This window comes from Rhagoletis pomonella, unplaced genomic scaffold (assembly GCF_013731165.1).
Source record: "Rhagoletis pomonella isolate Grant_MI unplaced genomic scaffold, Rhpom_1.0 Rhpom_scaffold_00001, whole genome shotgun sequence".
Taxonomy (NCBI): domain Eukaryota; kingdom Metazoa; phylum Arthropoda; class Insecta; order Diptera; family Tephritidae; genus Rhagoletis; species Rhagoletis pomonella.
In genome coordinates, this window is record NW_023458555.1 from 94,355,542 (window position 1) to 94,380,888 (window position 25,347).

Here is a 25,347-nt window from a genome sequence, read left to right on the forward strand (position 1 = left end):
TAGATATAGATATAGATATAGATATAGATATAGATATAGATATAGATGTGAAAGTTTGTATGTTTGGATGTTTGGGAAACCATCCCGCGGAAACAACTGAACGGATTTGTACACAGAAAGCTTATGGCGCAGATTGGACAAGAGTTGCCACCCGTCAAAAAAGGTAAATTAATTTAATACGCGGAAACGACTGAACGGATTTGCATGAAATTTTGCACACAGACAGCTTATGACCTACGTAGGAAAATTTTTTAGGAGTTGCCACATGTTAAAAAGGAGTAATTATATTAATACGCGGAAATGACTGAACTGATTTGCGTGAAATTTTGCAAACAGATAGCTATGACCTACAGCGGAAAATAGGCTAAATTTTTTTAAGAGTTGCGACCCGTTGAAAAAAATTAGTGAATTAATACGCGGAAATGACTGAACTGATTTGCATGAAAGTCTGGGGGAGGGGGAGGGGGGAGGAGGGGTTTCAGAACACCTACGACTGGCGGGCTTTATTAGATTCGGCGAATAATTCTTAAACGGTTACAGCGCTAACCAAAAGAATGAGAAATAATGCCAATGCGGACTTGGGCGGTGGTTTCGGTAAGAGCGAATTCTATTCGCGCGAATTCTCAAGACATCGCTTTGACAGTGAAATGCCGACATTTGGAATGTTGTGGTTTTGACAAGCCAATTAACCAATAGCTCTGATCCAATACTTTTCGTGAAAAATCCTGTAAAACTGTCAAACAGCAAAATTACTATCTGAAGTGAGAGTAAAAAGTGAGTAACAACAAAAAGTACGGGAACAAAAAAAAACATTTTTCCAGTAAAAACGTCAACCAGTGATTTCTTGAAACTTTTCATGATTTTACCAGAAGAAAAAGTTCGGGTAAAATCTTGCAACTTCATTCTCTACACAACTCTCCAAAAATGGCTCTCATTTACAGGATTTTGAAGTACGGGAACATTTTTCCTGCAACTTCCTGCAAGTTCGTGTAAAATCCTGTAAGTTCATGGAGTACTGGATCAGAGCTAATGTATGCAAATACTTTAAAAACGAGTTCGCAAAAATACAATTCGCCTTTACCGGAACCGCCACCATATGCATTCGGTTTGAAAGAAACATGAGATCATACCATTTTAGTTTTTTTTTGTTAATTCTCTGAACATTTTATGATAAAAGTGGTATCCCTGCATTTTGTAAAAGCCAAAAAGAAACATCAACTGTATGAAAAATTTAAAGGGAGCAGTATACATCCCAAGGCGAATTTATATAAGGTGATGTTACTAGCTCAGCTGATTTTGTTTATGTGTTTCGCCGCACGGCTTGTTTGAATTTCTACACACACTCTTACAGATTTTAACAGTTTATGCTGCCAAAGCAAAAACAAAATACATGTAAATTTTTGTTTTTGTACTCCTGCTATCACCTTATATTAATTCGCTTTGATACATGCCTTCTATAGTTTTGACTTATATATAGGGCAAGTCTTTTTTGTTAATAACAAAATATACACATTTCTTTGCCAGCTTGCCAGCCTATTTTTACTAAAATGTGATAAAAAGCTCATTAAAACTTTGTGTAATGTCTTGCTTTTTAGTTTCTTATCATACTGCTTTGTATTTTTATTGTCTACCATACGTGAGTTGCTTCTATATAAAAATTCTAGCACAAACAATTTCTTTGTTTTGAATTTGTTTGTTTGACATGGATGTGAAAACTTGAATGTCACAGTTGCCACTTTCCTCTTTTTAGGCGGTTTTTTGTACTAAAAAGCATCAAAACGGGAAACAACCTCATTGGTATCCCTGCATCTGTTAAACTTCTCATGAAAAGATGTATGAAGATTAAACTTGCTAAAATTTCATATGCTTGACAGTAGTACAACAATATGTTTACAGTATCTCCGCATAATTTTTAATATGAAAAAATGTATTATGTGCATACCACTCGATACCATTGAATCCTCACTAGAACATGTAGTCCCTCAATTTTTAACCGACTTCCAAAAAAGGAGGAGGTTATCAGTTCGTCGGAATATTTTTTATTTTTTATGTATGTTACCGCATAACTTTGGACCACGTCAACCGATATTTCTTTTTGAATCGGAAAGGCAATGCCTCAGAGGTGGTCTCATACTAATCTGGTTAAGATCTGATCAGTAGATCATGAGATATATATATATATATATATATATATTTTATATGAGAGTTGAAGTCGGTTTTTTTTTGCTAAAAATTACTTGTAGCATATCAACTGTTCATATGGCTTCATACCGTTTAAATGCACCATTATGCATACTTTGCACTGCTATACCATTTTTACGTAAAAATCAAAACCCAACAGAATTCTTCATGTTAATTTCTATGCGCTGGGTAACCGCTTATACGTAAAGCCCATTTAGCAGATTCCCTATGTGACAACTTTTATGCAACGCTAAGTATGCATAACTGAGCTATAATTCTGGTCCCACACAGTGCTTGTCAGTTGCACAGAAGATATATCTGATAAGTTACAGCAACGACAGGAAATGTTGTTTTAACATGTACCATAATGGCTCTTTGCTCTCATTTTGAACTGGTTCCCAGTAAATTTATTTACAATAGCAGCTAGACGGTTAAATTTTTAACCAAAAGTGTCAAGCAAGAAAATAACGGAAAGAATGTAGCCTTTCATTCGAAATATTCTTAGGAAAAAAGAAAACTAGTATTCTAGGGCACTGAAATAATTATATAAAAATACTTTTTAAAGGTTTTTATAAGATATACACACACATGTTACTTTCTTTACCTGTATATGGGAGTTCCTTTATCCTCCCGATACCAAAGTATCAAGTTGGCTTCATCGGCAGAATTAGTAGTTGTATCACATGGTAAGTGTACTGTTTCACCAACAACTGCTTCTATTTGATAAAATGGAACTGAAAGATGAGATTAGAAGATTTAAAAGGAATGCAAAATAATTTACATATTTTACCGATTTGCAGGCATATTCTGCACGTCCCACATAATTTTATAGCAGGCGAACTTAATGCCAAAAATTTAGCTTCTTGTAGTAACCGTGATTCCAGATATATTTGTATCTGAGTATGCAGCCATTGATTTTGGTATAAATGCAAATGAAAATGCAAATTTCACGAGGCAATACCGCGGTTAACACCTTATAAGGCTACAAAATCTTTGTTATCAGTGCAGAATAAACCCGTCAGTGAGAATTTATAATATATGTGCACATGTACTCAGGGCCATCGAGAGAAAACTCGGGCCCGGGACTAAAAAATTACGAGCACATATATATGTTAAAAGCATATGACCCAAATCCCCGAAAACGAAAACGAGGGGAACAATTTGTTTTGTCAGGTTACGCAGATTTTTGATATATTTGAGTCAAACATATTCTGAGGTATCAGACAATATAAATATTAACACGAATCTCCTTCTCTCAAACTTGGACTTATAATTCAAAAAAAATTTTAACAACTTACCTCCCCCAAAAAATATTACGTTTGTGGTCGCATGGGGTCAGCACTCAAGCGAGTAGCGACACATATGCATGGATAATATCCCAATAAACCTTTTTGTTAAATCTCAGTTTGAGATGCATTCGAAAAGCAATCCTTTTCTCAAATCTCAAACGTTAATTCTCAAATGCATCTCAAAAAACCGTTGATAGCGTTCTCAAACTAAAAGGCACTTTTTTAATGTGGAATTTTCCTTTATTTTCAAATTGAGAAATATTGAATTCTCAACTTTTTCTCAAACGTAAGCGGAGCGGAACGAAATAGAATCCAAATACTCTCATTGAAATACTTGTACAGTGTTGCCAATGATGTAAAAGAAATACACTGTTTTTATAGAAGAGGAATTTTTATTTATGCAGTTTAAAGATTTGTTTAATATAATATTTATTCAGTCAGTTTAACAAAAAAAAAATATAATTTATGTGCAAAAGATCTCTAATGTTATGCTATTAGGGCATAAGTAAAAAATATCGCCCGTTCAGCTAAAAAATAAAAGAAAAAGTGGTCCACCTTCTTCCGGTATAAAAAATTCGCACATTATTAAGGGGGTGCTAGGGGAGGTTAAAATGGAATTTTAAATATGTTTAAAAGGGTTTCGTTCAAAAATTATTGAGCCTATTGAAAAAATTTTTAAATTGTTGATTATGATCAATTTATATGCATATCTGTACATATAATGTGTACATATTTCGAGAAAAACCAACGAAACGAAATTAAGGCCATTTTTTAATGAAAATGTATGGTTTTCGTAAAAAAAAATACGTAACTGGCTATATTAAAAGATATTTTTATCAGAGAAAGTACAAAAAAATCTTTATTTTCTGAATACTATATCTCTTAATATAGATAATTACGTATTTTTTTTTAAGAAAACCATACATTTTCATTAAAAAGTGGCCATAGTTTAGTTTTTTTGGTTTTTCTCGAAACATGTATACATTATATGTACAGGTATGCATATTAAATGAAATTACCTTTCCAACCATATTTAATTTTTGAAATAAAACCTTTTAAAAATATTTAAAATTCTACTTTAACCTCCCCCTACCAAACAATATATTCCATTAAAATCAGGAAAAAGGGGCGGGCCACGCCCACGTTTTCTTTTTTCTATCTCAACGTGCTCTGCTCTTGCTCGTGAATTTAGTTGCATGGATACAAACATAAAAATATTATTTCATTTTGATTAGACAAATCAAAAAATTAGTTACAAAAAAAATACGATTTATGCTCCCATTAATTACATTTATACATAGCAAGAAACATAAAAATATAATTTTTAAATAAATCAAAAAATTATACGAAAAATCAAAGTAACAAAAAAAATTCGATTCATGTACAAAAGCTCCTATATGTTATACAATTAGTTACATATATACATATGTAGGTAGAAACATAGAAAATTAAAAAAAAATCCTGCCTTTCAATTACCTTTCCAACTGTGTCCATATTTTATATATTTTTGAAAATCAGTTCAATAGTTTTCAAAATATAAGCTTTTGGAAATGTTGGAAATTCGACGTTTAGGCCACCTTACCGCCCCTGTCAATTTGCTAAAAAAAAAATATGCCGTTAAAATCCGGAATAGGGGGCGGGCCACGCCCACTTTTTTTGTTTCTAGATCAAGGGTCCGTATTATTGAAGTATGACATATTACTTAACAATACATTAATATTACTTTATAACCTCTCCGATTGTTAAGAAAACTTATTTTGTGAATTAGGCGTATGTGAATACGCTCCACGTTTTTCGTTTTCAATCTCATAAATTGTTTATAATGACTTTTGCTAAAATTTCAAAATCAAAAGTTATCAAAATAAATTCTATGGGATTATGAGATATATTATTTTACAACGCCTTTATCAGCTAACAATGTTGTATGTCCAGTCCGCTTTGAATGTTGTATGTCCAGACCACCATTTATACTAGCTGCATTTTTTTGTAAGCGAGTGACAAAAGAACACTCAACTCGGGTAAAATTTCCTTTTAGCTACTTAAGCAACCCTGTTGGTAGCTGGCAAGAAGATGTGATTAGTTTAACGGGATTTAGATACAAAAACCAATTTAAGTGAGTAATTATGCGAGGTATTTGCGTAATATATATACTCTTTTAAAATATAAGTCACGTATAAAAGGAAGCAACAATTTCCCTCTCCACTTTCCCATTAACAATTCACAATAGAGCAGTTTTTTCTCTTACCAACACTACCCTTCAGGTCGCGTGTTTTTTAACCGACCTGGCTGAGCTCGGATAAATAGCCTAATTTGTGTTCTTGCTTTGCGTGTATTTCAAAAGAATGCACCTACTATAAATGTAGCAAAGCTATTTATGGAAAATTCTAGATATCAACCTAGTCTAGATATCAAACTCTTGAGGTCGACACGCCAGAAGAAGTTAAATATTGCGCCTAAATATATGCACTATTTATATACGTCACAAGAGAAATGGACGACACGTATGTTTATACTAAATGTGAGCAAACAACATTTTGCTTGCATAGTCGTCTGTTCTCTTGCACTGCAAGTTGAATTATTTTAATATCTACTGCAAAATTTTGTACAGACAAGACTAAAAAGTAGAAAATAAATAAAATAAAATAAAAAACTTTTTAATATACAACGCTTTTATAAATGGACTAATAAGTAGAAAATAATATTTCTCAATCCCACAGAATTTGTTTTGATAACTTTTGATTTTGAAATTTTAGCAAAAGTCATTATAAACAATTAATGACATTGAAAATGAAAAGCGTGGGGCGCATGTAATACACTTGAATTGATATGAAAAGTAACATATGTATGTATGTGGGCATATGAATAACGAAAGCTTAAAATCGATTTCAAATTTGTACTTTCGCTGTAGAATGTTATGTAGTTTGACTATTGTCAATGAAATCGAATGCAGTGTGCTGCATGCGCTCCACGTTTTTCGTTTTCAATGTAGTTCATTGTCATTGTCATTATATGACTTTTGCTAAAATTTTAAAATCAAAAGTTATAAAAAAAAATTTGGGGGACTGAGAAATATTATTTTCTACATTTTAGTCCATTTATAAAAGCGTTGTGTATTAAAAAGTTTTATTTTATTTTATTTTTTCATAACACCTTCCAATAGTGCCACTGCTACGAAATACATGTATGGGTATTTATTAAGAAATTGTAGGAGATTTGCTTTTATTAACCCTAGAAAACACACCCAGAAAATACCACGTAAACACACACCCGGGATACGTTTGTACCCGGGACCTTATTTTGCGGTTTTTTTAATGCTTATTCAACCGATTTCTATGATTTTTTTTTTTAAATGTATATTTTAATATATAACAAGTATTTTGTCTTTTGTTTCATTCGAATACTCCTACTGGTTCCAGCGATATGGGCAAATAAAGTCAGGACATGCAACAGTGGATTTTTGTTTTTGTTGTTGTCCTGATAAATGCAAAACAAAATAATATAATTTATAATAATATACTTGTAGAGTAACAACGAATACACATTTTGGTTTTTATTTCATTGAAATATTCTACCTGGTTCAAAAGATATGTGCAAAAAGGTCGCGCAAGGTATGGGTACGTAGGTAGCAAATACACTGGTATAACTGGTTTTTGTATTTTATATGCAGCTGCAAGGGTTGTTTTCACAGTTGTTGTTGTTATAAATGCTGCCTGTTGATATTTTCATTATTGTTTTGGTGCTCAAAAGTGTAAGAAGTGAAAATATAAGTGAAAATAAATATAACTGAAACTATAAATAACTGGATACGAAATGACTTCAAGAAGAAACGAATATTTATCAAGTGCAGCATATAGAAGGTAAAAAATGTAAAATAAGCAACAATGTAAACATATACTAATTTTTTTTTATTATGCAGGCTAACTGAGGAACAGCGAGAATCATATATACAATCTTTATTTGATGAAATTTGTGACGATGACGCTCCCTATGACTTTGACTCAGAAGATGAAGAAGAAATTCAAATCAATGACATTGAAATTGCTGATGACGATGCTGAAGTTTCGCAAAGTGCCGCAGAAGTATTACCTGATTATGCGGACTATGAGGATGATGAAGAAGACGATGAAGAAGAAGAAGTAGAAGAAAATAATGAATTACCTGCTAGTGCCGAAAAATTTGTTGCACGTGATGGTACTGAGTGGATGAAAGAACCAAATGTAAGTCGTCAGGTACTCAGACAAAATATTATAAGAGAACGTTCTGGACCAGCTAGATGCACTGAAATGTTGTCAATAGAGCAAACATTCAAACGTTTCATGAACGTTGAAATGGCTGATATAATTATGCGCCACACAAATAAGTTAGCAAAAGAAACTTATAATGCTTACAACAATGCGCATCCAAACACAACTCCTAAGTCATGGACGCCTGTGTCAATAACAGAGCCGTATGCATTTTTTGGCATACTTATTATGACTGGTGCGAACCATAGCAATGGAGAACATGTTCGAGATTTATGGAGCGTCAAAAACTATCCTTTACACGCTTACTAACTGATAAAGCAACACCGATCAGTGAGTTGTGGACGATGATGAACAATAATCTTGCTGCAAATTACAAGCCCAGCTCATGCTTGACGATTGATGAACAATTATTTCCTTACCGTGGACGCACACGGTTTACGCAGTACATACCGTCAAAACCTGCTAAATATGGTATCAAGGTTTGGTGGATTTGCGATGCCACAAATGCATATCCACTGCATGGACAAATATATACTGGCCAAGCAGAAACTGGTAGGGAAACGAACCAAGGCGAACGAGTGGTGAAGGATTTGTCTGCCAAATACCAAGGAAGTGGCCGAAACATTACAATGGACCATTTGTTTACGACCTTGCCAGTTGCAGAACTGCTTCTCACCTGGAAACTCACGATCGTTGGAACTTTGCGCAAAAACAAATCATATATTCCTCAAGAAATGAAGCAGAACAAAAACAGGACAATTGGTTCAACGACATTTGGCTTCAAAAATAATGTGACAATGTGCTCTTATGTTCCCAAAAAAAATAAAGCAGTAATTTTGCTTTCGACCATGCATAATAATGCTGAAATAGCTGACAGTGGGAAACCTGAAATAATTGAATATTATAATCGTACCAAAGGTGGTGTTGATCGAATGGACCAAATGTTTGCGGAATATCCAACACAAAGACAAACAAAACGATGGCCACTAGCGATGTTCTTCAACATGTTGGACATTACAGCTCTTGCAGCCTACATTGTCTACGATTTGAATAACCCTATGTTGCCTTGGAGAACAAACAACAAGCGTAAGCAGATCCTGCGCAGCTTGGCTGAAGCATTGTGTATGCCCATTATTGAAGCCAGAGCCATAAATCGTCAAGTGACGCGAAATTTTTCGACTAAAATTGCTATTGAAGCATATTTCAACCGACCGGTGGAATCAATGGTGTCAACAGCAGCATCAACATCTGCCGCAGCGCGCACGCCAAAACCTGTGTCCGGATCTTGCTATTTATGTTACGCACAAGAGGAAAAACGCCGTAGAAAAACCAGAAAGCTGTGCGACAAATGTAAGAAGCTAATGTGTCTTGAACATTCGGTCACATCAACAAATTGCTCTATTTGCCATGATTTTCCTTAGATATAAGATGCATTTTTATAATTTTTATAATAAAAGTCAATAATATAATGTGTGAAATGAATATTTTTAATTTTTCAAATAAAAAAATAATATAAAAAATGTTTTTTTTTTTTATTATTATGAGGATTTTTACTATTGGGCTACAAACGTATCCCGGGTGTGTGTTTACGTATATAATGTGTTTGGAAGGCTGTAGCTCCTGAACCAATGGTCCGATCTGGTTCAAATTTTGAATTTGAACTCAAAACTAAATAATCTTCCTAGATCCGAAGTTAGCGGTATAGAGGTATAGCGGTTCAAAAGTTACAACACTTCAAAGTTGAAAGTGGATACATTTGTACCCGGGTGTGTGTTCTAGGGTTAAGTAAAACACTCGAAAATCAAAAAAAAATAGAAACCTGCTTTGTGCTTGCGTGTCATAAAATTCATAAATAACACTGTACGGAAAAATCAACTATTTTTTTGGGTATTGGACCAAACCAATTTTTTGAAGGTTTATTACTAATTAGTAATTTTTTTGTAAAATTTCTTTTTATCAGAAAAAATGGGTATTTTTTCCTTTTAAGTGTTTTTACTAAAATTTGTATATACGAAGTGTACAAATATGAATATTAGACGAAAAGGGGTTTAATCGCCTTAACAACGATGCCAATTTTTTAAAACTTGGTGAGTAATTTTTTTGTTTATAATATTTTTTGATAAAAAAAGTTATTTTTTCCTTTTAAGTGTTTTTTCTCAAATTTTTATTCACGAAGTATACAAGTATGCATATCAGAAGAAAAAGGGTTTAATCGGCTTTACACCGATATGAATTTTTTAAAACTCGGTTAGTAATTTTTTTGTTTAAAATATTTTTTTTTTTATACAAAAAAAAGGTATTTTTTCCTTGAAATGTGTTTTTCTCAAATTTTTACGTATGGAGTATACGAATTTTCGTATCCCAAGAAAGGAGGTCAAATCACCTTTACAACGGTATAAATCTTTTAAAAATCAGTTCAAAATTTTCTGAAATAATAAGTTTTTAATTTTTCTAAAGTCTCACCTTTGACCCGTAATATAAGTTTTCAAAAAAAAAGTTATATACCATTTAAATAAGAGCAAAAGGCGGATCACGTCCGTATTTTTACTTTTTTTGCTCTTTACATGCAATAATTAAAAATAATTTTTTACCGAAGGTCCAAATTCGAACTTCGAAGGCCCATATCTCGATTTCGGAGGCTAACTTGGAAAAACGGAGAAATTACTTTTTCATTTACTACTCAATCTCTTAAAAAAAGTTGCTTTGGTCCAATACCCAGCCGAGTGCTGTACAGTGTAACGAGTAAAAGTATTTTTAATTATAAACACTGCAGTTTCGCTTGTTTTATGATTGCATGTAAAATAAATCCCCTGATTTCTAAGCGGTGCATTTTAAACTTGACTTGCTGCCAAGTCGTAAAACGAGTTTAGGGGCATTCTCAGAAGCGAAATGAGAGAGTTTCGTATCATATTATCCATGACATATGTACGCGACGATGTTCTAGCCGTGACTAAATAAATAAAACGAAATGTGTATTGTCATAAATATTAAAGCTATTTATTATAGTTAACTTTAAGAAAGAAAAGCATAACTTTGACTTTAAACTTACCCTGTAGTCAAATGAACTAGTTGCAAACTACCTCACAACTAATATGAACCGCATGCCCAACTAGTCAGCCAAATCTCTTTTTTCCCATGCAATCAACTGGTATTTTTAACATGGGGATGTCCTACGAGATGGCAATTGTCAGGATTCGGTCAGAAATATACCAGTTCAAAACATACAGAAAAATACTAGCCCAATTATGGACCAAAACCACTACTTTGGGAGTCCAGAAATAAAATGAATTCACGGATATACAATACAAAACTTTTGAATAAGTACACTTTAATATATTCCACATTTTTATATAGCAGTCTTAGATTTGCCAATAATTAGTGTTAAATTTTTTGAGTATTAATTAAAAAGAAAATATAAATACATAAATATTTTAAACTTTCGAACATAAATTTAAATGCATTTTTCATTAATTGTTATTAAAAGTAAAAGCTTTCAGGTACAATAAATACTATATTTTTAACGTTTTTAATAATATTAAATATGCCAAAAAAAAAAACATTTTAGTGAAAAGTAAAATAAATACTTTAGTTTTCATTTTCATTTCTTTTTAAAATTTTATAAAAGAAATAATCATCGCGTAAAATTTGAGATTTGGATAAGAATAAAATAAATAAATAAGTTATGCAGTTATTAAATACTCTTAATTTTTGTCTATAGTTTGGCTTGTTGATTGATAATGGAAATTAAACAAATAATCATATTAATCGTGTGATTAAAAAAAGTCAAAAGTAATTGATAATGATCAAAAATAACAAAATAATGATGCAATTAAAATTAATGGCTTAATTAATAACTTTTAATTGATTACACAGGTTTACAAAAAAAAAAGTGTACGCATATTAAACCAAACCTCTATATCCCTATGTTATTCGACATGCTGAATGCGAATCCGAGGTCCGTTAGCCTCCATCACGTCAGGTGCGTGGTCATTTGAAGGTCATGTAGGGAAAAATTCATTGAATAAAACTGAAAATTCAATAAAATTCATCGGAATTTGACCTTGGGATAACCTTGGCATGACCTCCAGATGACCTTGAGGAATCAAGGGACCTCCATACTCGGTTCCAGTGACAACAAAAACATTTTTTTTTTAATTTTTATTTAATAAATTTTCTGTCCTATTTGACCTTCAAATGACCTCGAAGCTGACATTATGTAGGTTAACGGATCTCGGATTTGGGTTCAGCGAATGTAAAACCTTATCTATATGAATTTTCAGGTTTACTCAATGAATTTTTCCCTACTTGACCTTCAACTGACCACGAACCTGGACGTGGCGGAGACTAACGGACTTCGGATTCGCATTCAGCGTGTCGAATAATATAGGGATATATAGCTTTGGTTTGATATGCATAAGGCTTTTTTTGTAAACCTGTGTTATTAATCATTAAAAAGGTGCTAATATTGGTATTTAATCACCAAACCAAAATCCTTTAATTAATAATCATTATGATTATTAGTCATTATTTAGCAGGTCTGGTATAATTGAATATGTGCCTGCTTTAATGGTTTACAATATGGTAAGGGCTAAGCTCAGGACCCTACCGAGATCACACAGGGCGGATCGTGAACGGTCTACTTCGGTGGGTTAGCTGCGAATAACAAATAAGCAGTCCCAGACCAAGAGCGGCAGGAGACGAGTGCCTGATTTAAAAGATCAGAAATGCTTTATGAACCTCCTTTGTCCGGGCGAACAGATCCGCTTCCCAAAAAGCATCCCAGGATTTAGACCAGTTAGATCCTGTTCATGCCATACTTTAACATGTATACGATTAATTAGACATTGGGCTGGCGAGAGCAGTATTCCACCACTTTAGTATGTGAGGGTGAAATCTCACAGAAATGGCTGGTGGGCTAATGCTGCAATGGCCTCCGTCTCGTTAAAACCCTGGCAGGTCTTCAAGTACGTTCAATACACGTCGCCATTTAGTTGGCCGCAAAGGTCCAGTTGAGATTTACTCCTGGTTTTGCGCTGTCTTGGCTCTGAACACAATATCCAATAAGGACTTGTGACAACCATCGCGATGGCCTGCTCCTTTGAGAGAAGGGAACTTCGGGACACTTAAAGCGACCGTGCTACCTGTGGAGATAGCGGCTTGAAGCGGAGAGCCAATAGAACTGAAATGATCAAACAAACAACAAATACAAATATAACGGATGTAGATGTTCTCGAGGAAGAATGCAGCGCATTCAGAAAGAGCAGTAGAGTTAGGCGCTCCCCGCCACAAACTCTTCAGCAGGCAAAATCCGGCACCACGAGCACGGAAAAAGCCGTCGACGTGGCGCAGAAGAGTACATATTTACAAACGACAACTCCCGGCAGCCGGGATGGTCGTCATCAACCGTCAGCTGTTGCCACCGCAAGCTTGGGAACTTGCGAAAGCACTGAAGATGAGCAATTGGCCCAGATTCGGCTCATCTTAAAGAAGGTGCAGAGTGCTGTCTCCAAACAGAAAAATTTGTCCATGGACATAAAAATGGGTATGGCCCAAATCGAGGAGAACGTAAATATACGAAGCTACCTCCGAGAGCAGCGCCGGAAGGGATCCACCTTTCCGAGCTGCAGAAAACTGGCCCTGGCTCGCAAAAGAGAGCTCGAACTCGATCCGACTCCCCTACAGGCGAGCCGGAAAAGAAAAAAAATACTAATAATAATAATAATAGTAGTAATAATATTATTATTAATAATGGTAATTGTTGGGTCACCTAACGACACACCCTGCAAGTTGGCGTAGGTCAAGAACATCTAAATACTTATTTACTTCATACTCAATTATGTACTCGTTTAACTGTCGCATTTTATATTTGTAATATAAGAGCATGCACTCAATAGTACAAACAGACATATACATGTACATACTAAAACCTAACTTTGATGATTCCGCCTAACTAATTTTTATATACACACGCATGTATGCTTACATATGTACATATGCTAATACAACAGAGAGATTTTGTCATTTTGCTGTATCACTCTTTCATATGTGCATACATATTAACATTCATACATACATGCACTACCTAATATAACTTGAATTATTACACTGAATTGCACGCTTGAGAACATTAAATAAATTAGTCTACGGTTGACCACCAAGACGCCGTGTTTACCTTCGCAAGATTATCGAATTAATTGCACAACCCAATTTTCGAAGTTAGATTCGTTTCGCTAACGTTTGGTTTGGATCGCGGGTTGGAAAAAACCTTCTTTACCCTACATTTTGGCGCCCAACGTGGGGCAGTGCATTAAAATCAGATAATTGCTCACGTTGAAATTAATCGTGTTAAAATTAATTTAATCTAACAGAGTTTTAACACGTCTATACTAAAAATAACTTTTCGTGTCTGGCTCTTGGTGGTCATATTTGGCTCGCGCACCTCAACTTCATCATGATCGCTGGAGGACCTCACCAATGGCTACCAAGGTCGGAGAACGGTCTTTGGATCAAGTACAAGTAACAGTACAACTTTGCCGTTGGAGTTAAAACAAATGCACATCGCTGCTTTGCACTTTTCGGTTTTGCATTGCGCCCGCTACTCTGCTAATACGGTGCCGGCGATACCGCCGCTCGGTCAAACGCTGAGCGTTCACTCTTTATTTTCACTCTTGCTCCGCTGTCACCGTCAACACTTGTCGTTGCTGCCTTCGTCGCTACACAAACACTGCTCTGCTCATACTTGCTCCGCTGCCGTCGCTGCTCGCTAATTAATTGCCTCTACAAAGTTCTAACACGCTAAAGCAGTGTTTGCATTATTCAACTTTGCGTTCAACAATTGCGTTCAACTCAACGCAGGGTTGCACAAAAAAAAAGTTGAATGGCTAAATGTTGGCTGGCGACCAACTTTGTTGAAAGCGATTAGTTGAAAGGCCATTCAAACAAAAGTTGAATGCAAAGTTGAACAATGCAAACACCTTTTTATGGCGAATATTTTGATATTTTTTCATATTTTGATATTTTTAGCCATTCAACTTTTTTTTCGTGCAACCCTGCGCTGAGTTGAACGCAAATGTTGAACGCAAAGTTAAACAATGCAAACACACTTTAACTTGCAAATACGCCGACGCGCGTTTGCTCTCATTTGATCACGCATTGTATTGCTGCCGCTGCTATCATTAGTCGTTGCTGCTATTTCTTTGGCGTGTGCTAGCCCTTCGTTTTCGCACACCTTCGCTTCGCCACCGCTCATTACGCTAGCGCACTTGTGCACAAGGGTATTATAACTTTGTTCACATAACGGTTGTTTGTAACAGGCAAAACGAATCGAGATAGATATAGACAAATGTATACATAAATGATCAGAATGAAAAGAGAAATCGATTAAGCGGTGACTGTCTGTCCGTCCGTCCGTCCGTCTGTGCACACGATAACTCGAGTAAAAATTGAGATATCCTAACGAAACTTGGTACGTGAACTTCTTTTGGGCGTAGGACGGATGGTATTGAAAATGGGTGAAATCGGACAATAACCACGCCTACCACCCATATAACGGTAATTTTAAGAAATACGAACACTGCGGTATTTTAGTAACTACTGAAGATAATTCACTCAAAATTGATACTTACAATGAGTTTCAGACGGAAAACATGAATTTTATAAATTTTTGGAAAATGGGCGTAGCCACGCCCACTTATGGTTACATGTGTATATCTTGGTAACCGCTACACCAATTTCTTCCAAACTTGGCACAGTTGTTGGCCTTAGTACAGCTTACTAAATGGCTGAAAATTTTCAAAATCGGACAATAACCACGCCTACCTCCCATATAACGGTAATTTTCAGAAAAACGAAAACTGCGATATTTTAGTAACTACTAAAGATAATTCACTCAAAATTAATATTTGCAATGAGTTTTAGACGAAAAATAAGAATATTACAAAATTTTGGCAAATGCGTGTAGCCACGCCCACTTATGGTTACATGTGTATATCTTGGTAACCGCTACACCAATTTCTTTCAAACTTGGCACAGTTGTTGATCCTGGTACAGCATACCAGCAAATGGCCGAAAATTTCTAAAATCGGAAAATAACCACGCCCACATCCCATATAACGGTAATTTGGAGAAATACAAAATCTTCGATAAATCAGTAAATATTGAAGCTAATTTATTCAAAATTGATGGTTGCAACAATTCTTTACCAAGAAATACGTTTATGACAACATTTTGGAAAATGGGCGTAGCACCGCCCACTGGTGATCACATATATGTATCTCGCTAACCGTTCTAGCAATTTGTACCAAGCTCGGTATGGTTATTGTGCTTGCCACATAAAAGCAAACCGTTGGAAATTGTTAAAATCGGACTAAAATTGAGGCCGCTTTCATATAACGGTAAATTTCAGAAATGCTTGAAATTTCAATATTTCGAAATTTAAGGACGCTTATTTACTTAAAATGTATACACCCCGGCTTATCATGTAGCGGTAGCTTTCGGAAAGGTGGAAAACATATATTTAATACTTGCGCCGGGTATTTAATGTTCGGCTCCGCCCGAACTTAGACTTTCTTACTTGTTTATATCTGCCCGCACAACGCTCACTTGGTTCTTTGCTACCCAACGAACATTTGAACGGGGTTTTCTGCCATTTATCATTCCTCAATTTTTCGTCGCAACGAAGGTAATCTAAACGCAAGTATTTATCGAGTTTCCTTAAAAATCGTCTGCGTTGTTTAACTAGCACAAGTTGTTTATTGCTCACCGTAACATAGTAAGTCCAGTAAACCTATTTTAATCAAACGCATATATAATTCGCAACGCATTCACAATTCATTTAAATTCGCAACTTAAAAACCAATTTTTCTAAAATGTCTTTAGAAGAGCTCAAGCAACAACGGGCTAATATAAGAAAGAATATTTCTCGCATTAAAAACATAGTTGAGGCCAGTCTACGACCTGGTGGTAAGGCACTTTCAGTAGCCGAGTACAAATGCCGATTCGGTATTCTTGAATCGTATTTCAAGGATGTACTACCCACACAAACGGACATCGAAAGGCTGCACTCTGATGATGGCGGTCGGGCAGACTTGGAAGAGCTGTATATTACAACGAAACTTTCCGAGGATCACAAAGCCACACTGACTGAAACAACGTGTGTCATGCAGGCAAGCTCGAAGCTACCCAAGCTTAAACTCCCATCATTCAGCGGCAAGTACTCTGAATATCAAAATTTTATAACGTCCTTCAAACGAATTATTGACCGTGAATTTAGCCTGTCTAATATAGAGAAATTTAACCATTTGCGCAACTGTATCCATGGTCTGGTATTAGTGCCGCACAGTGGCTAATTTTTGGAAAACCCTGGCCAAAAGTCCAAAAAAAAAACTGGTACATTCGTATGCATAACCATCTTCTATAAACCAGCTATCTATAAACTGACGTAAGACGTAGATATTACCGGAATGATTTTTTTGTTTACTCATTATGATGGATTAGGAAAATAGTTACGAGAGTGGTCGAGATGGGCGGTCTAAATTTCTTTTTCATATATATTGAAGTTTTTTCCCAGCCACCTTGGTTAAAACCACCTGCCACAAGCCGCCACTGTAGTTAGGATGTCAGTTTTTATACGCGGTTCTTAAATTTTTTGTGTTAAAAAGATTTAAATTATGTAAAAAATTATTTCTGTCAAGATTTTGATGTTCTAAAGATTGGATGTTTTTAGAATTTAAATGATGTCAGGAAGTCCGCATTTACAACAGTTGATAATAATTTAATGGCATCTGACGACAATTTATGATTTTATTTTGGTGGGTGTGCCATTGCCTGCCAAAGGGCGACTTGATTACAAAAAACTTGTTTGTTTCATATTTTTTGATGTTGGTCGGAAACTGGGCTTGAACCCAGGCCCTGCGGAATGATAGCGTATATTGCTAACCACTACATCACATTATATAACAAACAGAACCTTTTATACTAACTACCTTAGTTTTGCTAAAAATCTGATTATTTTAAGTGTACACAGCAGCCAATATGGAAACGCCATTTTGAATTTCGAAATTATGTGGTGAAATTTAAAACCAGCAACCAGAATAAAGACGAGTACACAAGGTTTGATTACAATTGTACCACGCTTCGACTTTTGGCCAGCTTTTTCGAAAAATTGGCCACTGTGCATCGACGTGTTTCAAGGTTTCAACGAAAATTATTCCAAGACTTTGGAGAGTTAAGGCTCGGTATGATAACCCAAATCTTATATTTTTAGAAAATATTATCTCGTTATTTGAGCTCTCGCCTATTCCTAAGCCTAATGGTGGTCAGTTGAGAAGCTTGCTTAATTTTGCAGAAGGCAGATGAGGAGACCAACCGTAAGTGGAAAGAGTCTTTGGACTTTAAAATGCTACCGAGCTGGGAAGATTGCACCAAAGTTTTAGAGAGGCATTTCCAATACCTCCTCTCAATTGACAGTGCCCACGCCGTTGGACCCATACACCAAACCTCCACCAAAACAACAAAGGCAAAAAATTCACACAAGGGTTATTCCTTTTCTTGCTCGATTTCGTCTTGTTCGGTATGTTCCAGCAATATCCACAAATTACAAAATTGCGAACGTTTCAAGGCTCTTAGTGTGGCGCAACGCTTTGACCATGCGAAGAAGATGGGCCTCTGCATCAACTGCTTGTCAAAAGGACATCAATTATCGAACTGCGCATCAACACATAAGTGCAGAGTTTGCTCTCGTCAACACCATAGTTTGTTGCATCGTGGGACCATGCCAGATTCGTCGAACTCTACATCGACATCCGCCGTTCACACACACATGAACAACTCAGTGTCGGACAACATTATTCTCGCCACTGCTATGGCGTTGGTTCGCTACGCTTCCGGAAATTATCGTCTTGGCCGAGCTTTGTTGGATTCCTGCTCACAGGTGAATTTCATTACCGACGAGCTTTCGCAGAAGTAGATGCTTCCACGCAGCAAACACAATATTGAGATACAAAGTATTGATACGTTTTCAACTAATATTAAATATAAGACTTCCCCCAACATAAAGTCGCAAGCAACTGGATTCGAGCTACCGCTCACATTTTGCATCACGTCGCACATTGCTTATCAGCCTGAACCGGAAATAGACACATCCTCTAGTGACATTCCATCCAACATTGTGTTGGCTGACGACCAATTTAATAAATCAAGAAAAATTTACTTGATTTTGGGAACAGAAAGTTTTTTCAGTCTACTCTCTGCAAGTCAAATAAAACTCGGAAATAATTTACCAATTTTACAGAAAACCCTGCTGGGATGGGTCGTTTCTGGGTGCTATCGTGCCAGCTGTAATGCTATAAATACCAAATGTTTGCTTGCCTGTAAGGAGTCTATAGATTCAAGGTTGGAAAAATTATTCCAGATTGAGGAAGTTGCAACAAAGTCGGACGTGTGGACTTGTGAGCAATATAGCTGCGAAAAGCTATATAATGACACCGTTACTCGGAGCGCTAATGGCCGGATGGTAGTCAAAATTCCGTTCAAGGACGATCCGGCCTGCTTAGGTGAATCATACACTACAGCCTTGCAAAGATTTAACGCGCAAGAACGTAGGTTACAACGGTCCCCCATCCTCAGGACACAGTACGTCGTTCATGGATGAGTATGAGAGTCCTAGGCCATATGCAAGCAATGCCCAACCCGAAATTAAACGAACCTCAATACTTTATCCCCCACCACTGCGTTTTGAAGCCGAATAGCACAACCAAGCTAAGAGTTGTCTTCGATGCATCGTGTCGAACAACTACACAGAAATCGATAAACGACATCCAAATAGTCGGACCTACTATCCAAAGCGAGCTTGTAATTCTGTTGCTCCGTTTCGGCTTACATCGCTTCGCTCTTACAGCAGACATCGTGAAAATGTATCGGCAGGCGCTAGTCAGTGAGGAACATTGCAGATTCCAGTATATTTTGTGGAGGAGTTCGCCTCATCATTAAAACATTTCAACTCAAAACAGTCTCGTTCGGAATGGCAACTGCACCATACCTCGCAGTACGCAGTCTACATTACCTAGCCGATCAATATGTGTCGTAATTCGTCGTTGGGTCAACTGTCGTAAAGTCAACGTTCTACGTTGACGATTTGCTGTGTGGCGCTGACTCGCTTGCAGAGCTATCACGGATTAAATATGAGGTAACAGAATTACTAAAATTAGGTGGACTAGAGCTGGCAAAATGGCACTCTAACCACCAGCGTTTCAGAGGAGAATACACTGACAAGGATTTGAATCTCGACAACTCTATCACCTGTGCTCTTGGTCTTAAATGGGATCAGATTCATGATAATTTTCTATTTTCTTTTCTACCAAAGCAGCCACTAAACGGTCGTGTTACAAAAAGGACAATACTATCCATCGCATCATCGCTCTTCGACCCACTTGGCCTCCTAGCGCCAGTGATCGTTTCCGCTAAAATTTTGCTTCAAGAGCTGTGGTTGCTGAAACTCGACTGGGACGAATCGGTTCCACAAACCATCCAGTCGGCTTGGCAAACCTTTGTCAACAACCTTTCGGATCTCCCTCCGTTAAAGGTCCAAGGTACTCTTTATCTGCTAACATGCAGTCGTTGCAAATACATGGATTTTGTGATTCATCGATTCGTGCTTATGGCTGCAGAATATATATACGCATCGTAGACAATACTGGTAAAGTTCGCGTTCGCCTTCTCACGGCAAAATCACGTGTGGCCCCAACCAAACGACAGTCGCTACCAAAGCTGGAGCTTTGCGGTTCACTACTACTTGCCCGACTCTTTACAAAAATTAAACCCATGTTTTCTAATTATAATTTCGATACGTTTCTTTGGACAGATTCGCAAATCGTCCTTCACTGGCTCGAACTGCATTCGGTTACGCTTTCAGCTTTCATTGGCAACAGAGTGTCGGAAATACAGGATTCGCCTAGGGACGCTCATTGGAGACATGTACCGATGAAACGCAATCCAGCCGATATTGTGTCCCGAGGAAGCACAGCGCTTGAACTTGGTGGCTCGATTTGGCTAACTGGTCCAGCGTTTTTGTACGAAAATATAAGCAACTGGCCTAACCAAACAAATGACGAGTTGGATATGGACGTAGTAAATTCGGAAAAGCGAAAATCAGTATTTAAGGTTACTGTAACTAATAACTACCTTCTCGAAATCCTTGACAGGTGCAGTTCTCACACTCGTGAAGTCCGGATTGTTGCAAGGATGCTCCGTTTTTGCGCAAGGGTCAAGAAAGCTAATATAAAAATCGTAAAAGGGCCTCTCACTGCTGATGAACTGTACCGCGCTTTGTTATGCATTGTATGGAACGTGCAACAACAATATTTTTCTGGAGATATTCGTCTTTTGCAGAAAGAGTCAACAACAAATGGCATGCTACGTAATCTAAACCCTTTCTTGGAGTCTACTCATGTCTTTGAACTGTTGAAAGTTGGCGGACGACTTGAATTGGCAGATCTTGCAAAAAGCAACCTATTTTATTACCGTCTCTTTGAGGTTTTTCGCAAGGATAGAGATTTTGCTAAAACTAGTGTTAGTAGGGGTGGTGGTGTGCTTATTGCTACACGCAGCTATCTTCGTGCTTCTTTTTATGAGCTATGGGTTCCAATTCCGTGCTGGATCAACTTTGCGTAAAATTACAAGGTGCGTGTGGTGTGCTGTATATTTGCGTATCCTATATCCCGCCGGGCAGCTCGGATGTCATATATAAGGCACATATTGACAATATCCTAACACTTCACGAGAAAATTGGTGACCGTCAGGTTAGGTAATATATCTTGGAGCTTTATGGATAATAATAATTTTCTCACTCCATGTAATGTTAATAGTTTATGCGAAGCTTACGTAATTGATAACTTGCTATGTGTTGAATTGTCACAGATCAATGGTTTTCTAAATGAACCTAATCGAATTTTAGATTTAATATTTGTTAGCTCTAATATTAATTTTAAGCTCTCGCATGCGGCCAGTTACATCTCGCCTTCCAATCCGCATCATAGTCTACTGGTGATTTTGTGGAATTAAAGAATTTGTTTGCGCTGGATTGGTCTCGGCAATTTGAAAATATGGATGTAGCTGGCAGTTACGATATTTTTAAATCTATTATAGTTGACACTTGCTTGAGTCACATCCCGATGTTAAGTGCTTAACCTTCGAAGCGGCCGTGGTTCTCTAGAGAACTCAAACGACTAGGGAACTTGAAGAATAAGTTTTATAAAAAGCAAAAGCATTCTAATGATGTTAATTTTCGTGAGCGGTATGTGTCTTAGAGAGGTAAATTCAACAAACTCAACAAATCTTTGCATCGAAATTATATACGTAATATAGAAAGCAATATTAAATGTAACCCCAAGGCCTTTTGGAGTTACATAAAAGCTAAGAAAAACTGCTCAAATATACCTGCGTCGGTTCATCTTAAATGGGTTTCAGCTAATTCCATCTCTGATGCTGCAAATCTGTTTGCAAAATTTTTTTCTTCGAATTTTATTTCAGACAAGCTGATCATGGCTTTGTCCCTGAACATCTCCTGTTTAATTCAGATACTTCCATCAACTTCGGGAAATTAGATTTGACTGTCGAATATGTCATTGATGGCATTAATCAGCTTAAGCCATCCACTAATACAGATGTTGATGGCTTATCGGTCGTTCTAATTAAAAGTTGTTTTCAACATGTCACTTGCTGCTGGAGTCTTCCTTGATGACTGCAAATTGACTTTTATTACGCCTATCCTTAAAAGCGGCAATAAAAAAGATATTGAGAATTATAGGCCAATTTCGAAACTAACCACAGTTTCTAAACTGTTTGAGTGCATAGTTAAGGACAAAATATACTTTGCCGTCAAACATATGATATGTCCTAATCAACATGGGTTTGTTCCGGGCAGATCTACCTTAATTAATTTAGCTGCCTTTACGGAGGATTGTCTGGATACCTTTCAAAGGGGTTTTCAAATGGATGCAATCTTCTTATGCGAAAGTTTTCAGTATTGTTCCAACATCTTACTGCATCTTAAACTCGCCGCTAAAGATAATAAGTGAATGTAAGGACCTGGGCGTCTATTTTGACTCCAAGCTCAACTTCGCAACTCACATCATTTATTTTTTTTTTCTAAATCGTTCGCTAAGTTGGCCTTTATTCGTCGAAACTGTTCTTAGTTTTCTGATCCCTATACTCTCAAACTGTTGTATTCGTCCGTAGTTCAGTCCAGGTTAGAATACGCGGTTTTTGTTTGGAGACCGTTTCATGCAGTCCATGTTAATAGATTAGAGTCTGTTCAGCGAGCTTTTGTGCGCTTTGGTTTGCGCTCGATGAATTTTGTAGATCCCATTCCGTCCTATCGCTCTCGTTGCTTACTAATAAACCTCATGTGCTTAGAGTCTAGGCGTGCTATGTTGTCGATGTGTTTCATCTATGATATCTGTGCGGGATCAATAGATTGTCGGTACCTGCTCATGAAAATTAATTTTAATGTTCCCTCACGCATTCTCCGCCGTAATGAATTGTTTTTCGAGGGTATAGCTAAAACTGTCTATGGGATGAATGCTCCTTTTAGGAGGACGTTAGCACAGTTTAATGCGTATTCTTCTTCCTTAGACTTTGATTTCTCATACTCTAAGTCTACTTTTAAGAATCTACTGGTAAGGCTTTTGTCATAAGGTCTTTGTATTTAACTATCATATAGTCTGTAAACATCCTGTTTGTAGTTGATTAATAATAAACAAAAAAATAAATGTGAATTCGTCACGCGAAACGTTCGACATCTACACATCAAAAACTATCATCCCGGCCCGAAGGCGCTGGTGGGTTTAATTCGTCTTCAGTTTTGGGTAATTAATGCACGTGATATTGCTAGAGGCATCGTCAGATCATGTATACATTGCATTCGATACAAGCCAAAACTGCTCCAACACATGATGGGAAATCTGCCTGTTAAACGCTTGACACCATCGCGCCCGTTCGCCCGCTGCGGCATCGATTTTTGCGGACCGATTAGCGTTTACCTTCGCATTAAGGGCAAGGCTCCCTATAAAGCCTACATCGCCATCTTCGTGTGCTTTGCTATAAAGGCAGTGCACATCGAAGTCGTCTCCGACTTAACCACGGATGCATTTTTAGCTTCGCTAAAGCGAATGATTGGAAGGAGAGGCCTTCCAACAGACATCTTCTGCGACAATGCAACCAACTTTGTCGGCGCTTGCAGCAAACTTGCGGTATTGAAAGCGTTCCTTTTCAAGAAAGAGAGCCAAAATGTCACCACCAATTATTGTACTAATGAATTTGTGAATTTTCATTTTATTCCCCCCAGAGCACCTCATTTTGGCGGCATTTAGGAAGCCGCAGTTAAACCAGCCAAGAGTCATCTAAATCGCAGCATCATGAACGCCAGATTTACGTATGACGAGCTGACGACGGTACTAGTGGAAATAGAAACTGTTCTTAATTCGCGGCCTATCTCTCCACTCTCATCTGACCCCGGCAATTACGAGGCGTTGACTCCAGGGCATTTCATAACCGAGAGTGCTTTAAAATCTCTACCGGAGCGAGCAGTAGCAAACAAAATCAACCTCGTCGACAAATGGACTCAAATCACCGCCATCAAGCAAGTCTTTTGGAAACAATGGTCCCACGACGTGTTATAGAGGTCATACCTGGAAAAGATGCTCGAGTTAGAGTGGTCGACATACGAACCGCGCAGGGAATCATTCGTCGCCCTATCCACAAAATTGCAGTTTTACCAATTTGAAAGTCCTTTCAACGGGGCCGGGATGTTGGGTCACCTAACGACACACCCTGCAAGTTGGCGTAGGTCAAGAACATCTAAATACTTATTTACTTCATATTCAATTATGTATTCGTTTAACTGTCGCATTTTGTATTTGTAATATAAGAGCATGCACTCAATTGTACTAACAGACATATATATGTACATACTAAAACCTAACTTTGATGATTCCTCCTAACTAATTTGTATATACACATGCATGTATGCTTACATATGTACATATGCTAATACAACAGCAAGATTTTGTCATTTTGCTGTATCACTCCTTCGTATGTGCATACATATTAACATACATACATACATTCACTACCTAATATAACTTGAATTATTACACTGAATTGCACGTTTGAGAACATTAAATAAATTAGTCTACTGTTGACCACCAAGACGCCGTGTTTACCTTCGCAAGATTTTCAGTTGGTTCTATTTGGTATCGAATTAATTGCACAGCCCAATTTTCGAAGTTAGATTCGTTTCCCTAACGTTTGGTTTGGATCGCGGGTTGGAAAAAACCTTCTTTACCCTACAGTAATAACAATAATGGTAATAATAATAATAATGGCGTCATGCCAATTGAGCTACTTGCTTACGAGCGAAAAGAGATTTACAATCTCAGTGGCGAGATAGGTGGAGCAGCTGCAACAAAGCTGGAACAAAGCTGGAACGCGAGAACAAAAGGTCGATGGACGCACACCCTGATAGCCGACCTTCAAAACATGGTTGAACAGAGCGCATGGGGAAGTCGATTTCTACCTGATGCAATTCCTCACCAGTCATGGTTACTTCCGAGAATATCTTCATAGAATGGGAAGGG

At 36.9% G+C, this 25,347-nt stretch overlaps 2 protein-coding genes across 2 annotated transcripts in view; one reads left to right on the top strand and one right to left on the bottom strand.

Annotated features, from left to right (window-relative positions):
- Positions 1–25,347, bottom strand: part of LOC118734330 (titin-like) — a gene marked incomplete in the record, with an annotated part of 912,470 nt that overhangs the window by 623,935 nt on the left and 263,188 nt on the right. Inside the window, 1 exon segment of the mRNA XM_036464054.1 lies at positions 2,786–2,915. Coding sequence (XP_036319947.1) covers positions 2,786–2,915 — 130 coding nt within the window.
- Positions 23,472–24,871, top strand: LOC118748955. Its single transcript, XM_036483721.1, has 2 exons — positions 23,472–23,961; positions 24,057–24,871. Exons 1-2 carry the CDS (start codon positions 23,662–23,664, stop codon positions 24,093–24,095), a joined length of 339 nt encoding a protein of 112 aa, XP_036339614.1. The 5' UTR covers positions 23,472–23,661; the 3' UTR covers positions 24,096–24,871.